General features: G+C 42.3%; 1 protein-coding gene across 2 annotated transcripts in view; it reads left to right on the top strand.

Annotated features, from left to right (window-relative positions):
- Positions 1-18,135, top strand: part of ern1 (endoplasmic reticulum to nucleus signaling 1) — a 75,592-nt gene that overhangs the window by 24,280 nt on the left and 33,177 nt on the right. For both annotated transcript variants that reach the window (XM_084071150.1, XM_084071151.1), the window contains 6 exons: positions 231-303; positions 1,213-1,285; positions 5,313-5,435; positions 7,934-8,035; positions 11,938-12,196; positions 15,223-15,301. In XM_084071150.1, coding sequence (XP_083927276.1) covers positions 231-303; positions 1,213-1,285; positions 5,313-5,435; positions 7,934-8,035; positions 11,938-12,196; positions 15,223-15,301 — 709 coding nt within the window. The remainder of the gene's footprint in view (positions 1-230; positions 304-1,212; positions 1,286-5,312; positions 5,436-7,933; positions 8,036-11,937; positions 12,197-15,222; positions 15,302-18,135) is intronic.

Here is an 18,135-nt window from a genome sequence, read left to right as displayed (position 1 = left end):
CACAACATTACGTATACAGAGACAACGAGTGAAAACAACTCTCTCTCTCTCTCTCTCTCTCTCTCTCTCTCTCTCTCTCTCTCTCTCTCTCTCTCTCTCTCTCTCTCTCTCTCTCTCTCTCTCTCTCTCTCTCTCTCTCTCTCTCTCTCTCTCTCTCTCTCTCTCTCTCTCTCTCTCTCTCTCTCTCTCTCTCTCTCTCTCTCTCTCTCTCTCTCTCTCCCCCCCGACAGACCGGCCTTCCTGCCCGACCCCAACGATGGCAGTCTGTACTCTCTGGGAGGGAAGAACAAAGAAGGCTTAACGGTAAGCAGAACACCACTTTAACCCTTTAAGACCTGAGGCCGCGTCTAAAAAGATCTTAATCCACAAAAAAAAAAACGGAAAAAAATATGAAAAACATTTTTTCACGATTTTTCAAAAATAGCAGATCTACAAGCTCATAGCGCGGAACTCGGTGCCGCGCTATGAGCTTGTATATCTGCTATTTTTCAATAGCCAAATAAATCTAAAGTGACACAGATGCGTTCCAGTTAAGACCGAGAACGCATCCGTGTAACCACTTAAACCAGTATTTTATACTTAGGCTATTCAAAAATAGCAGATCTACAAGCTTGTAGATCTGCTATTTTGTTTTAATCTGGAAAATGTGTGCAAATCTTGGAACATATATATTTTTAAAGCAAACATTTTTAACTCAAATCTTTGCTTCTGGGGGGTCCCTGGAACTAAAGATTTTGAGATGGGGGTCCGCGGCCAAATACATATACTTTTGGGTGGTCCTTGACATGAAAAAGTTTGGGAACCACTGATATTATAGCAACATAAATTGTTTAAAAACACTGTTACGATATAGACGACATTTGTAGAATCAAATTGCACACACACACACACGCACACGCACACGCACACGCACACGCACATATTCACACATTCACACACGGCTCAGTTTCCTCTTTCTAGAGAGGAGAGCATGTTATCTCCTCACCACAGGTACATGCAGGTCATGCACAAAGTAGTGCATTATCATCATGGGTGCAACAGACAGTGCTTTCCTGTCAGCCGTGTTGTTGTTGTTGTAGCTTCTGAACAGGGTGTGTTTGTTTGAGCTACAGTACATCTCCCTTTTGCATGTATTATACCATCAAGAGTGTTGTGGTTGTCTTAACGTTGTTATCCTGCTGTTCTGTGTTCTGTCTGTGTGTGTTCAACCAGAAATTACCATTCACCATCCCGGAGCTGGTCCAGGCCTCTCCCTGTCGCAGTTCTGACGGAGTCCTTTACATGGGTAAGAAGATGAATCATACCTGAAAAAAGTATAACTATGTCTCCTTTAGTAGTTGGTTGGTTATTTGTCAGAGTACATTTGCACATAATGTAGAACATAGATGGGCAACTGATGGCCCAGGTTAATATCGGAATACCGATATATTATTGATTTAATCTGTTACAATTGCTAACATGACCCGCTTTAATTACTTCAGTCTGTATTAGTAGCTTAATGACTAGTATTAAAATTCCATTGTCTTTTTTATGTCCAATGTATTTTTATTTAAGTTCATAAAGGTAACATAAGTATAACTAAATGCATTTGAAATTAAATACAAATGTTACTTTTCAGGATTCAAATTCAAAAGTAGCAACAAAAAAACATAATTCCAATTCAAAATAGCAGAATTCCAACAAAAAAACTGCAGATCTACAAGCTCAAAACGCGTCGCGCTGCGACGCGTTTTGAGCTTGTAGATCAGCTATTTTTGCTACTTTTGTGTGACATAGAATGGCCCGACAGTACAGTATATACAATGTGTCCCTCTGGAGTGAGTGTGGAAACATAGTGGCCCTCTCCATCATCAAAGTTGCATCACCCCTGATGTAGAATGTGTTTGCATTTAACCCATACTAACTATTAGGAGCAATGGATGCAGTTTAATCTGGGACCCAGGGAGCAGTTAGGGGTTAATGGGTGAATGGGTAGAGAGGCTGTCTGGTACACAGAAGGTCCCCGGTTTGCATCCCGGGCCTGGCCTTGTGTCGTAGTGTCCTTGAGCAAGACACTTGACCCCTCTTTTTTTTTTTTTTGCTTCACAGTTTATACAGCGCTTTAAACACAGTTCAGCAAAAGGGATTTAGCGGAAAGCCAGGAAACAAAATAAGGATGAAATATATGTAACACACACACACACAGACCATTATGCCAACAGACATGACATAATAAACATCACTGTTTTAACAGCAGCGGAACTGAAAGCGTGGGCCTAATAATATAAAAAGGGAAATCAAAATAGCAGAAATAGAAGATCCACAGCACAAGCTTGCAACATATATATTATGTTCAATACAAATCGGGGGCTTAAGTAGTTCATTGAGGGACCGACAAGACGACGGCCCTTGGTTGGAGGATGTCAGCTTTCCAGCCGTGAGGAATGGACACAGGAGTTCAGAAATATATTGCTGCTGTCATGTATCCATATTTACAAGAGAGTCTTCAAACGTGATTTAACCCATTGAGACCTGGAACTGTGTCACTTTTAGATTTGAGCTAAAAAGCATTATTTTACACTTTGGGCTATTCAAAAATAGCAGATCTACAAGCTCATAGCGCGGCACCGAGTGCCGCGCTACGAGCTTGTAGATCTGCTATTTTTGAAAAACCGTGAAAATCTTCCGAATATATATATTTTTAAAGTGACATTTTTAACTCAAATCTTTGCTTCTGGGGGGTCCCTGGAACAAAATATTTTGATGGGGTTCCGCGGCCAAATACATCATTTTGGGGGTCCTTGACATGAAAAAGTTTGAGCACCACTGATATAGAAACATACGTTTTTCAGAAAACTGTTGAGATTTAGGAGACATGTAGAACCGGCTTCAGGTCTCAATGGGTTAAAATGGTTTGAGACGCTCTAACATGGGGTGGAAGCTCGTTCCGCGGTTTGGGCGCTACGGCGGAAAATGATCTATCTCCCCGGGTCTTCAGCTTTGTCAAGACCCTAAATGAATGCCCTACGTCATCATACTGCAGTGTAACACAAAAGTAGCGTAACATACTCTAGCCAATCTGCAAAGCTCACAACGCACATTGGATCCATTGGAACACAGCTTATTTTGTATGCATTTTCTGAAAAGTAACAGTTTTGCACATTTTGGAGATTTCCACCCAGACAGCGACGATAAATATGCAGGCGCAAGAATAGCTGTGTAAGACGATCATTAGAAACTTTATCTGGTCGGGAACAAAAGCTGTTACTCTGCATTTGCATTTTACTACACGTTGTGGTCGTAGTAAAGCGTTTGAATTTACGTGGAAGCTAATCTCTGGCGGCCACTGTTCCCATTGTTCTAAGAGAAGCGGGTGACATTTTGCTTCCTCCGCTTTCATTATCATCACTCTGGCTGTTTTTTTGCATTCGCTTAACTGAAGCCTCCCACCGGCACAAACCACCATGCCTCCATGTAAATTCTGTGGATTTTAATCATCGCTTCTTGACAACTGGGTGTCGGATGTTGTGCGAGAGACAAAACAACAAACCTGTCTTTAAATAAAAAGCCTGATTCATGCTTTCGTGGCAAAGTGTCGTGCAACGAAAATAACGACGGAAGTTGGATTGTTAACGGTTTAGACCGAGATAAACAACTGAAACTTAAATCATAATTTTTGATAACATATAATCCTCACAAGAGCCACACAATATATCATCACTGTTGGGCAGAAACCTCATATCTCTCCATATTTCAACTTTTTATGTTTATTGTGGGGAATTTCGTCAACAAATAAAAACTAGACTAAAATGTTAGTGAGGGACTAGTGGAGAAGATATCCAGTAGAACTAAAAGACAAGTCATTTTATGCTTGGTCGCGCTCGGGTGTTGCGCTCTGAAAAAAGGCGATCTACAAGCTCACAACGCGTCGCAGCGCGACGCGTTGTGAGCTTGTAGATCGGCTATTGGGGAGGGGTGGGGTGCGGCGCTTAATTGCCCAATAACGTGACTGGAAAAGACGTTGGAATGACTAAAATGCATTGTGCATTAGGCAACCACTTTGTCAAACTGTTGTCTCTATTTTGGGCATGTCATTATGGGCAAAGGTTTTACGGCTACCACCCGCATTGAGCTTTTAGATTGGCTATTATTGTTTCTATTTGTCTATCGTGTATATCATCCTATAATTCTACAAAGCTCTGTGCGTCTGTAGCTCTGTGTCTGTGCCCAAAATCTGTTCTGCCCGGTTCCCCTCAGTGCCTGGAGCAATTGATCTGAATTTTGCACACAATTTTGCACCATTACCATGTGCACGGAACACTGAGGCCCGTTTTTCTCTTTCCCAAAATGTCAGCTGTTTATTAGCGTGTTTGTGTTCGCTGGCTCCCGGGTTGCCAAAAAATCATGTGCGTCAAACAAGCGCCGATGTTGCCAAATCCCTGAAACAAGCGGACCATGACGCACACGTGGTGCTCATATCCCCCAACGGGTATGGTCTAGTATACTAGAGTGAGGCTGCTTGCGAAATTAAACGGTTGATTGAGTGTTTTGAGAACCAATGGTCTATTGCGTTGAGATTGTATGAATGCATTTGTCTCTGTGTCCCCACCGAGTGCCGCACTATGAGCTTGTAGATCTGCTATTTTTTGAAAAATCTTTAAAATGTGTGTAAATCTTATTAAGACCTGGAACTGTGTCATTTTTAGATTTGAGCTAAAAAGCATTATTTTACACTTTGGGCTATTCAAAAATAGCAGATATACAAGCTCATAGCGCGGCACTCGGTGCCGCGCTATGAGCTTGTAGATCTGCTATTTTTGAAAAATCGTGAAAATGTGTGCAAATCTTTGAATATTTATATATTTTTAAAGCGAACATTTTTAACTCAAATCTTTGCTTCTGGGGGTCCCTGGAACAACACATTTTATGATGGGGGTCCGCGGCCAAGTACATATAATTTTGGGGGTCCTTGACATGAAAAAGATTGAGCACCACTGATATAGAAACATACGTTTCTCAGAAAACTGAGATTTAGGAGACATCTAGAATCGGCTTCAGGTCTCAATGGGTTAAATCTATATATTTTTTAAAGGCGAAAATGTTTTAACACAAATCTTTGCTTCTGGTGGTCCCTGGCACAACATATTTTGGCATGAAAAAGTTTGATAACCACTGTACTAGACAACTAAAATGGCCAAAAACTAACATTAGGTCGTGTGTGTGTGTGTGTGTGTGTGTGTGTGTGTGTGTGTGTGTGTGTGTGTGTGTGTGTGTGTGTGTGTGTGTGTGTGTGTGTGTGTGTGTGTGTGTGTGTGTGTGTGTGTGTGTTTTAGGTAAGAAGCAGGACCTATGGTATGTGGTGGACCTGTTGACAGGAGAGAAGCAGCAGACTCTGACCTCGTCCTTCGCTGAGATGCTCTGTCCCTCCTCCTCTCTCCTCTACCTGGGACGCACAGGTATGACCACCACTAGGCCTGGCATGGTTATTACATTCACTGCCTGATCACAATTATGTCTGCATAATCTTTGGAATCGTTTCTATTAAACATATTATTCATACATTTTCAAAATCTTTCAAAGACGGTGGAAATAGCCGATCTACGCGTGGATTGGCCATTTTCCGCTATTTTTGAACGTCTTAGAAGTATACCAAGTATAAAACTATGAAATATAATATGACATGTTTTGGCCATTGTACATTATTTACTTAGATATAGATTTGATGCATTTTTTGTTATGCCAATGCCAAAAAATGAATCACACAATGCCATTACAATGCCAATTAATCACAATTGTTTGCATGGAAATTCATCACCAGCCAAACATATCATGATCGTGACAGCCCTAGTTAATGACAACGGAGAAAGAGAAACACGTAAATGGCGTATATAGCGCTTTTATCCAAAGCGCTTTACATAGATTTTGTGCATTACATTCACCCATTCACACACACATTCACACACCGATGGCGGAGGAAACCATGCAAGGCACCAACCTGCTCATCGGGAGCAATTAGGGGTTCAGGGTCTTGCTCAAGGACACTTCCACACTAACTCTGGGGGAGCCCCCCCCCAGCCCGGGATCGAACTAGGAACCTTGCAGTTTCCAGTTCACTCTACCCCTGAGCCACTGCCGCCCCACGTGTAGCAGCAGAAACACGTGTTTGGCCTTCATTCATTACAAAGGGAGACGGAGAGACAGGTTTTTATGGTGTGGTTATGTTCTCTCTCCATACCTAGAGTCACACAAACCGTTGGCAGGATTCTCACCCAGCCGGTCTGACCTCCCCGGAGCTTCATATTTGACATATCTCCAGGCCCTACTCTCTCTCTCTCTCTCTCTCCATTATCTATTTGCATTGTGGCCCATCCCAGCTAAATGGAGGCTTTTGCAGTGGTGGGAAAATAGCAGATCTACAAGCTCGATGCGACACATTGTGTGTTTTTAGATCGGCTATTTTCAAATGGCCGGAATGTATACAGAGCTGACGTGGTTAATGTATGTGTTGTAATGATAATCACAATCTACAAAGTAATTAGTAACTCAAGATTTCAAATAATTGTTTTGTAGTAAAAGTACAATATTTGCCTCTGAGATGTTGTGGAGTACAAGTAAAAGTATTGGAAATTGGAAACACTCAAGTAAAGTTGCAAATACCTCAAAATTGTACTTAAGTAACAGCACTTGAGCAAATGTACTTAGTTACTTTCCACCACTGCAGGCTTTTGTCACGTTTGCAGTGCCTTCTCCGAATCACGTTTTTTGTTCTTTTTTTTTCACCCTCCATCTCAGACACTTTAGCTTATATGCCTCCACCCTCAGTTTTTCTCCTTCGTCCCCACGGTCCTTAAAGCTTGGGGGGGGGCTGAGATGGTAATCAGAGACGAGGGCCCTAAAGTGTGAGAGTCTCCGCTTGAATGGCACTTATATCAAAAGTGTCAATGCAAAGCCCCTGCGTTCTCACCCTTCGGTATTATTGACGTTAACGGATCCTGTTGCAAAGAAAGCAAACTAACTGCCCTCTCCTCCGTTCTGGATACCCATCCATTAAAGCAGGAAAAAAAGAGGAAATTCAACACCTTCTTCCTGTGTTTTCATCCATTGTCGCCATAGGGTACTAAGGTGGCATAATATCACGCTTTCACGATATACGTATATATTTTTTCACGTGTCAAACCCAGTCGTTCAAGAAGACACTTGTTGTTGTTTCCTCCCCTGTTGGTTGGTCTGACTGTGGAGTGTGAACCATGAAGTGTGTGTGTGTGTGTGTGTGTGTGTGTGTGTGTGTGTGTGTGTGTGTGTGTGTGTGTGTGTGTGTGTGTGTGTGTGTGTGTGTGTGTGTGTGTGTGTGTGTGTGTGTGTGTGTGTGTGTGTGTGTGTGTGTGTGTGTGTGTGTGTGTGTGTGTGTGTGTGTGTGTGTGTGATGTGAGATGTTTGGGTGTAACCCACGCACGCCTAGAAATGTATACCTGATCAATCATCATGTTTTTGATGCTTGAGAACAATGAAGGCCCAGGGTTATTATTTTTCCTTCCACGGGACATATCAGGCACGTGCCAGCGCAAGCACCTGCATAACCTTTTAATGCCTACATAACTTTTCTCATTTATTGGCCATCTATTTCCTTCAAAAGTATTGTATATATTATGCATTATAATTTATAACCACTGATATTATAGCAACATAATTTTTTTTCCAAAAAACTGTTTATTTAGAAGACATTTGTAGAATCCCCCAGAAGCAAAGATTTGAGAAAAAAAAAAAATCAAAGATTTGCACACATTTTCAAAAATAGCAGAACTACAAGCTCATAGCACTATGAGCTTGTAGATCTGCTATTTTTGAATAGCCAAATGAATCTGAAAATGACACAGATGTGTTCCCGGTCCTAATGGGTTAATTGTGGTATTTTGTCGTTAAACCGTCCATTGCTCCATCTCTCTCTCTCTCTCAGAGTACACCATCACCATGTACGACACCAAGAGCAGAGAGCTACGCTGGAACGCCACCTACTCTGACTACGCCTCCACGCTGCCCGATGACGACACCAAGTACAGTAAGAAACCTTTCCTACACTTTGACTTTTTGTGCCTCTCGAACTGTGAGGGCGTGTTTTTTTTTTTTGGGGGGGGGGTTACTCGTCCAACAGTAAACAAACCAACATCCAGTATAAGTGTATACAGGGTATCTGCACATTTCTAAAGTGACAATTTAAGGACTTTTAAAGACCTTTTTAATGCCTCTAAAAATTAAAAATAAGACCATTACCGCGTCAAAGGTAATCAACAAACCATACTATAAATATTGGCAAATATTACCTAAGAAAGACAAGCACCACTAAGCATGTAGCACAACTGAATATGACTTTCAAAAAAACCTCGGATACGTTCTCACCCAGTTATGTGCATTTAGGAGTGTGTAGCAAGTGTGTAGCGCGATATTGAGAGCTTGTAGATCGGCTATTTTCGGTTAGTTTAAGATGACTATATTTGAAGTGGTCAAACTAGCAATATGTTGAGAAGCATCTTCCTAGATTTTTTTTTGTTTGGCTTTTTCTGCCTTTTATTTGATGGTATACAGTAGACTTACAGGAAATGGGGAGAGAGAGAGATTGATTGATTGATTGATGTACTTTATTTAGTAAGACATGAGAACAACAGTACATGGAAGTACAAATTCACAATACAAGGTCTACTAAACTGGAAGACTCATAAAAGCACAGAGCTTGTTTCAAATGAGTTCCCCATGCACACAAATCATGATGACATATAAGAGACAGACAGATATACACAACTACTATAGAATGTCATACAATCAGTTTACAGGTTACTGGTATGAAGAGTGAGAAATATGTACAAAAGGAGAAGGAGAGAGGGGGGGGGGGGTAGGGGGGTAGGTTAGGTTAGGACTTAGACAGGGGCCATTTTCCAATTGCAGCCTCCTGAAGGTGTATCTTTAGGGCTGTTTTGAAAGAGAGTAGGGTTTTACACTCCTTTACTCCTTTTGGTAGGGCGTTCCACATTTTTGATGAATAGCATGAGAACGAGTTACTTCCCTTTGTTGAGCCAAAAAAGGGTTGGACAAGGTTTGTGGAGCTGCCTCTGGTATTGTGATCGTGGACATCATTAACATTTTGGAAGTATTTTGACAAATACAGGGGGATCCCAATGTTGTGATATATCTTGAAGACCAGGCCCATAGCAAGTTGCTGTACTCTGTCCGCAACCCTAAGCCATCCAATCCTATCAAAATGATCAGGGGTTAGATGGATTTTGTAGTTGAGGCCAAGAAGTAGCCTTACAAGTTTGTTTTGGGATGTTTGGAGCCTTGTTTTTAAGGCCTTGGTGGTGTTGTGATACCATGAAGTACATGCATAATCGTAATGACCTTGTATGAGGGCCACTGCAAGAGTCTTCAGAGTCTTCTTACTGACTTTACGATCAATACTCCGCAAATAGCGTGTTTTTTTGTGGACCGTTTTGATCGTTTTTTCAGCATTTTTGTCACCAGAGAGGTCAGCCTCCAAGATAGAGCCCAGGTAGGTAATTTCGTTTTTTCTTTTGATGATATCATCACCCGCTTTGATCGTGAAGCTCTCTGCCTTTCTGAGGTTAGGAGTGGACCCAAAGAGGATGCATTCCGTTTTGCCCAGGTGTAATGAGAGCTTGTTGTCGGAGAGCCAGATGCAGATCTTGTTGAGTTCAGAGCTGAGAGTTTTCTCAACCTGCAGCCTGTCCCTGTCCGAGACTAGCAGGGCCGAGTCATCTGCGAACAGGAACAGGTTGCAGTCGCAGGCTGACGACATGTCATTCACATATATCAGGAACAGTAAGGGTCCTAGTATACTTCCTTGGGGAACACCACAAGTCACTGGGAGGGGGGGGGACTGGGTGCCGTTTACTTCCACCACTTGCTCCCTCCCTTCCAGGTAGGATCTCATCCAGTTCACTGACGTGTCATCAAAACCTATTGCTCTGAGCTTATTGATCATAATCGGGTGATTAACGGTGTCAAAAGCCTTCTGGAGGTCCAGCATGACCATGCCGCAATATTTGCCCTTTTCAATCTCTTGTTTGATAGAGTCGTTCAAATAGAGAAGGCATGTGTCAGTGGAGTGGTTTGTTCTGAAGCCAGATTGGAATTTGTAGATTAGATTTTTCTCGGCAAGATACTTGTCGACCTGTTCATAGACTATTTTTTCCATGACTTTCGAGATGGAGCTTAGAATAGAAATAGGGCGGTAGTTGCCAGGGTCTAATTGGTTTCCTTTTTTGAACAGAGGGGTCACCCTTGCTTTTTTGAAGTCGTTGGGGACCTGTCCCTGTGTGGTGGAGAGGTTGAATATGTGGGTAATGATTGGAGCAATGGAGGCGGCTGAGTCTTTTAGAAATTTGGGGGGGATATTGTCGAGGCCTGTGGCTCTGTGTTGATGAAGAGCACTCAATTTTTTAAACACCTCTTCTGTTTTCACAGGGGAGAGTTTAAAGTCATCTTTGCAAACACCCTGTTTTTCGTAAAATGAGACACCATATCTCCCAGAGTGTGGAGGAAGTTTTTCAACCAAATCTGAGGCTACGGTCGTGAAGAATATGTTGAGGATTTTACTCACTTCGTGTTTGGATGATGGGGAGTGACACGCAGCAAAGGTCGTCGGGATTCGAACCCGCGACACGCTGTCAGGCTGGCATTAGCAGCCCCGGTGCCCGAACCGCTACGCCATCCGGGCCCTTCCATGAAATCTTAGTAGTCTCGGATATTTTATAAAAGCCAAAGGTTAAAGGCTCAATCTGTGATTTTGTCACCTGGTTGGCTGTATGTAGAACAGCAGGAACAATATTACTAAAACATTTGTAACTCAAATCTTTGTTTCTGGGGGATTCTACAAATGTCTTCTAAATCCTAACAGTTTTTTTTTTTTTAAATGATTCTTCTATATCAGTGGTTCTCAAACTTTTTCATATCAAGGACCCCCAAAATTATATGTATTTGGCCGTGGACCCCCATCTTATATCAACCATCAATATTTCGTTCCAGGGACCCCCCACAGTGTCGCCAGATGGGAAATGTTGAATTATCGTACCGGAGGCTTAAAATGATCGTATTTGAAAGAAAACTATCGTACACAGCTAAAAAAAGAGGAATCACACGTGTAAATATGTAAACATGCGTATCTAGTGTAAGAAACAACCTTGTTTCAGACTCCTACATGACAAAAACGCATCACATTATACCGCCTGGAAGCAGGCGACTTCCTGGACCTGAAACGATATTGTGATCTGTTATTTTTGAATATCCCAAATTATAAAATAATGGATAAAGTGGTTAACACAGATAGCGTTCCCCAGTTTTAAATGGTGTTAAAGTAATTCTAGGTAACTTTTTCAATAAAACTAAAGTTAAATTGTATATCTTTTGTGAGTGGCAAATGTTTCACAACACCCACTCCATGAATTTCACCCCCGAAAGCCTTTTATTTATATATTTTCTATTGAACGTGGTCGGGGTTGACTGTCCCGCGAAAATGACGTCATCTGGCCGGAAAATGGAAGCGGAAATGCACCGGTTTCCTGTTAGGCCAGGAACTACCGCGCTAATAACAAAAAGGAAACTCACGCTGATTTTAAGAGATTGTATGATTTGAAGAACGAAAAAAAAAACAGAAAAAGAAAACACAGCTCACGGTAACTAAAGCTCCACTGGCTAAGAGAAACGATCCACAGATCGTATAAAACAATTAAAAGAACGCTTTTTGAAACGCTTCCGTCTTCCGGTGAAAACGAATGGAATTCTGGGTAACGCAGTAATAAACGAACGGCCTGCAGTGACGGTAATGACGAGCAGAGGCTGCTAAAAATAGTTTTTTTGAAATTTGCACTGTACAACTTTAACACAGATAGCGTTCCCCGGTTTTGAATGGGGTTAATGCGTGATATATCCCTCCTCTCTCTCTCCGTTCAGAGATGGCCCACTTCGTGTCCAACGGCGACGGCCTGGTGGTGACGGTGGACAGCGAGACGGGCGACGTCCAGTGGGTCCAGAACTACAACTCCCCCGTGGTGGCCATGTACATCTGGCAGCGCGAGGGCCTGAGGAAGGTCCCCCACACCAACGTGGCCGTGGAGACGCTGCGCTACCTCACCTTCATGTCCGGGGACGGACGCATCACCCGCTGGAAGTACCCCTTCCCCAAGGAGAAGAAGCCCAAGGACAAGCTCATGTAAGCAAAGCAGGCAGGCTGGGGGGGGGGGGGGGGGTGTTGCCAGATTCTGTGAGAGAAACAAGCAACCAGGTCCAGGAAAACCAGCCCAAAAGAAGCGACTATAGTCCATATTCACACGGCGGCCATTTTGGAATTTAACATTGCGTTGCTGTGGCAACTGGGGTGGCATTTCATTGACTTAATGGCAATATGGACGGCGTGTGAATATGGTCTATTGGCCACATGAGCACTTTCACATATACATCAGCTATTTGAAAATAGCAGATCTACAAGCTCACAACGCGTCGCGATGCGACGTGTTGTGAGCTTTTTTCACGACAAAAACGAAATATAAACTAATCTGCGATGACTAAAACTAAGACTAAATATATTGACTGTTTGGTCAACAAATAACCTAGACTAAAATGTTAGTGAGGGATCTAGTGGAGAAGAGATCCAGTAGAACTAAAAGACAAGTAATTTTATGTTTGATTGCGCTCGGGTGTTGCGCTCTGAAAATAGCCGCTCTACAAGCTCAGCGAGCTTGTAGATCGGCTATTTTCAGCATGCAACCAAGTGCAATCAGCCATTACGACGCCATCAAGGCACCGCCAAAATACATTTTAGTCGACTAAATCAACTGTAGATTTAGTCGACTATAATCTTACGATATTTAGGCAACTAAAACTAGACTAAAGCTAAATGGAATTTGATTCAAAAGACTATGACTAAAACTGAATCAAAATGAAAATGGGTAAAATCAATTAGGTTTTGGTTTATCAGTATAGTTCTCTTATGGATTCTAGCGGGACCTGGCGTCACGCCTCGCGAGATGAGTCATGCGATTGAAGTCACATCGCTGGCACAAACATACATGTGTCGTTCTCATAAGGCTTTTGACCTCTGATTAATGTCTTGCCAACTACCAACGTTAAAACAAGGAACATTTTATGTTATGGCTTGTATGTGCATATTGCTTCTGTTGCTGCAGCCAACATGCTCTACCTTTTTTATTATCTCTGGAAATGAAATGAAAGTGTTGGAGCGCCCCAGATTAGAACCGAGTTTCCAACAACTAACCAGTAATAGAAAAAGATTGATAGTGGGATCGGTAAAGATTTGAATTGATAAGCAGGATCCATAGTAATAGTAGTAGCGGGATCAAAAACTATCAAGGATCCTCATCCCTGAGGGGCACGGTGGCGCAGTCGGTAGTGCTGTCGCCTCACAGCTAGAAGGTCCTGGGTTCGATTCCCGCCAGGGACGCTGTGGGCGCTGGGGGCGTGTCTTCTCCTCCGCGTCATCAGCGCCCATACCCAGGGTGGGGTTGGCGAAAGGGCCTACTCTGTGTGGAGTTTGCATGTTCTCCCCGTGTCTCCTAGGGTAGTTAATACCCTCACAACAACATGTAGTAATCCTGGTCGCTATACCGCCTCCCCCATGACAGCCGGGGCGCCTGATGGAGGGGAAAGGAACTGGTTGGAATAACGTGTTCCTTCCACGCGCTACGTCCAACCAGGGAAACTCCCTCCTGTCAGGTGATAAGAAGGTCAGTTGGCTCTCATGCACTGAAGGAAGCATGAGCTCGGCCCTGGCCTCCCTGGCTGTGGGGGACTGGTGTAGCACTGGTGTAGGGCTGGTGTAGCGCCCAGGATCACTTAGGAAATTGGCACCGGGTGAAAAAAAATGGGTTACAAAAATCGTGGGATAAAAAAAAAAAAAAAAGGATCCTCATCCCTACTGGCTAGAGATAAGATGAGATAAAAGATGGTTTAGTTTGGTTTTTAAGGCGAAACAGACACAAGAATGCAGTCTGATTGCCAGTTCATCACCTATTATAGTTTGAAGTTGTGTGGAATGCATAACCATGAGGATTTTTACGTACATTTTGAACATCTCTTCTTTTAAAGAGCTTGACTTTTCTCTTCAGAATGTCTGTGTTCTGGCCCTGAAGTCTGGTCTGAAACACGGTTCGTACTGAAGTACATCTTTTGATGTTTCGACACTCTGTTTGAACACCGTCCAGAGAACAAGCGTTGGCCAGTCTGCCTCTAGAAACATGTTGGAGCCCTTTGATATGCATTGCAGCAGAGCCTAAGAGCATCCAAAGATGATGATCTGAAAGATGCACTTCTTTTTTATTCATTATGCAAGATATAAATTGCCCCCAAGGTGAGATTGGAGTCTAAACACGCAAGTGAACAGATGGTACCTTTTGCTCCGAGTTTCATTACAAAGAATTGGAAGAAATATCACTTTTAAACTCGACACCTGCTTTCAGTGGAACAGAGAAACGAGCGCTTTCAGTTGTGTGTGTGTGTGTGTGTGTGTGTGTGTGTGTGTGTGTGTGTGTGTGTGTGTGTGTGTGTGTGTGTGTGTGTGTGTGTGTGTGTGTGTGTGTGTGTGTGTGTGTGTGTGTGTGTGTGTGTGTGTGTGTGTGTGTTATGAAAGAAAGACAGAAACCAAGAGAGGAGCAATTCTAAGACTATGGAGAGCAAGGAAATGATTGCTGCGTTTTGCATTCAGTTTGTATTCTTTCATGCATTAACCACATGAACCCTAGCCTCCCTATTCTGTGCAACTCTTTGAATATATAAATATATATAATATATATATATACTTTTTTTTAAAGCGAACATTTGTAAGTCAAATCTTTGCTTCTGGGAATTCTACAAATGTCTAAATCCTAACAGTTTTCTGAAAAAAGGATGTCGCTATAATGTCAGTGGCTCTCAAACTTTTTCCATGTCAAGGGCCCCCGAAATTGTATGTATTTGGCCACGGACCCCCATCTCAAAATATTTAATTCCAGGGACCCCCAGAAGCAAAGATTTGAGTTAAAAATGTTCGCTTTAAAAAATATATATATTCAAAGATTTGCACACATTTTCCACGACTTTTCAAATAGATTGCAGATCTACAAGCTCAAAGTGCGGCGGTGTGTGTGTGTGTGTGTGTCTGTGTCTTGAATGAAACACATCCTCAACAGTAACAGGCAAGCAAACATTGACTTTGGCCTGTTATTTTCTGTGTTGCTGTCCCAGGGCTACGCTGTACGTGGGTAAATACTCCACCAGTCTGTACGCCTCCCCCTCGCTGGTGCACGACGGTGTCACCGTGGTGGTGAGTACATCGCTCTGTTTATCGACTTTATTAGGATCCCCATTATCCGGTGCACATCTTCCTGTAGTCCACACATAACATTAAAAATCACACCCAGTGTGAAGTGGGCGGTGTGTGGTCATCACAACATGACTCACTTTTAAAAAAAAGACTTTTTTTAAAGTCCATACTGCTATTCATAGGGCTGCACATGTGTCATGTGTTTCGCTAGCCAATCACAGTCCTGAATTTGCAAAGTCAGCCAATCACATTACAGTTAGTGGTGATGACACTAGCTGTAATGTGATTGGCTGATATGAAAAAAGTATCGATTTGCATTAACAATGGAAGGGTTAGGGGGTACACACATTTTTTGGTTGGTGTCCAAAACTCACTTATAGGGGGCGGCTACACCGCCCCAAAAAATCACACCCCTGTGTGAAGGTAGTGGCGCCTTTGATACATTTTGTCATCGATATGTGTTTATAATGTGTTTATAGCCATCCATGTGTCACGTGAAGCTTGACCAATCACTTCGTTGACGCACCTGACCAATCAGAACGTTGACGCACCTGACCAATCAGAACGTTGACGCACACGGACAAAGTCAGGTATAGAGCGGCTAGCGCCGCTAAAACAAAACATGACATTCAACAAGACATATATACAGGACATTGACATTAAAAGTTGACAAAGTCAAAAACGTTCCTCCAAACAATGTTACTTTTCCATTATATTCAATCCCGATTTCCTAGGAAAGAAAAACAAGTATATACTGTATTTATACATCGTTGTTGTCGGGCAGAAACCTCTTACTGTATCTCCATATTCAAACTTCTTTTTCGTAAATTTAACGTCCTACTTGATCATATTACAGCGTCACACAAAAGCATCAAAAGTAGCAGCTCGAAACGTGGAGCCATATTTTTGAATTTTAATCCTGAAATGGTTACAGTTTTGGACATGAGGTTTCCACTTGACAGAGACAATATATAAATTGAATTAGAAATGCCTACCTTCAATTCAATTACTTTTATACCGAGATAAATTAAAGTAACATATCCTAAACAACTAACTACTGAACTACTGTTCAGCTACAAAGAAAAACGTGATCCTCCTGTTTCTAGGACACAGACAAGAGGAACTGGCTTCAAATTTCAAGGATGTAATTGTGTACCATTTTGTTCTCTTTAGCATTTTTTTTACCCCTGTCCTCTGTGCCGCCCCATCTGCAGATCATTACTGTGATTATTCGTTTCTCATCCTTCAACATTTATTACTTTGTTGTTTTGGGAGTTTATTTATTTATGTTTTGGGAGTCAGCTAGCCCCCCAAAAAAAACAATAATTTGATGACCAGTGGACCGGTAGGAGACACAAATGAGACTCTTTGTGTCTCCTACCGGAACCGCTGCCAGTCATCAAATTATTGTCTTAGGAATGAGACAAAAACAAAAAAATATCCATGAATTCAAGTCTCTGTGGGGTGACTGATCCATAGGAAGAAAAGTCGTCACGTGGTCAAACTACCAATAGAATGCATGTTCAATCTCTCAGTAAATCCTAATGATGATCTCAGATGTTTCATAAAAAGCAAAGGTTAACCCTCTCTGGCGTCTGGCATTTGGTTTTAACCCATTAAGACCTGGAACTGTATCATTTTTAGATTTGAGCTCAAAAGCATTATTTTACACTTTTGGCTATTCAAAAATAGCAGATATACAAGCTCATAGTGCGGCACAGAGTGCCGCGCTACGAGCTTGTAGATCTGCTATTTTTGAAAATTCGCGAAAATGTGTGCAAATCTTTGAATATATATAGTTTTAAAGCAAACATTTTTAACTAAAATCTTTGCTTCTGGGGGTCCCTGGAACAACATATTTTGATGGGGGTCCGCGGCCAAATACATATCATTTTGGGGGTCCTTGACATGAAAAAGATTGAGCACCACTGATATAGAAACATACGTTTTTCAGAAAACTGTTGAGATTTAGGAGACATGTAGAATCGGCTTCAGGTCTCAATGGGTTAAAATACAAAATGACCATTCTTTTTTTGTCACGGCTGGTACGGCCGTCTTTAGCATCGATCTGCAATTTCATCAACTGGTTGGCTGTATGGTAAAACATCATAATTCTATGAGCTAATTGTTTATGAAACGCAGCGCTTGTGTGTGTGTGTGTGTGTGTGGGGCTCCTTTCACACTGTTTCACGAATCGCATCGTAGGACTTGGCCTAACAACATTTGTTTCAGTCGTGCAATTTTATTTTTGCTTAAATCCATGCGTATGTGATCATATCCCCCTTCACTGTAGCTCGGGGTCTCGGTCACATAGCGCTGACGTCCAGGACTGCGTGCGAGACAAAAAAAGTTATAATTCTAACCTAATTTTCATATCGTATCTCAAATTCAAAGGTAATTGACACGGTATGTCTAGTAAAACTGCGATGGTAAAATGATATTATTGAAATTATGCATGGGCTTTCAATTTGATTTTAAACGGTTGTATCACAGCTGCTTTTTACTACAGACATCTATGGAAACATGTCCTTGAAACAATGCCTTGAAATGTGGGATACAGGTCAGAAACGCACCTCCTCCCAGAGGTCACAGACGTGGCTGAAGGAGTCAGCGTGACCCTGGTCTAAGTCCGCCGGGCTGCAGCCCAGGTCACCACACCCTGGCAGGCAGACTGTTTGATATGCTAGCGGGTGGTTGTAGTCGCGGTCCCCTGAATGGTATTTATTTCACCTGCTCACGTGCCGCTCTCGGTTGCGATAAAATAACGTGCATTTTGACCTCTGGTTCGATTGGCAAAAAAAAAGACAATTCCCCTCAGTCCTCCTCAGTTCTTG

Source organism: Gymnoscopelus microlampas, assembly GCF_963454915.1.
Source record: "Gymnoscopelus microlampas genome assembly, chromosome: 11".
In the NCBI taxonomy this organism is placed as follows: Eukaryota; Metazoa; Chordata; class Actinopteri; order Myctophiformes; family Myctophidae; genus Gymnoscopelus; species Gymnoscopelus microlampas.
This window is presented reverse-complemented; position numbering and strand designations above follow the sequence as displayed.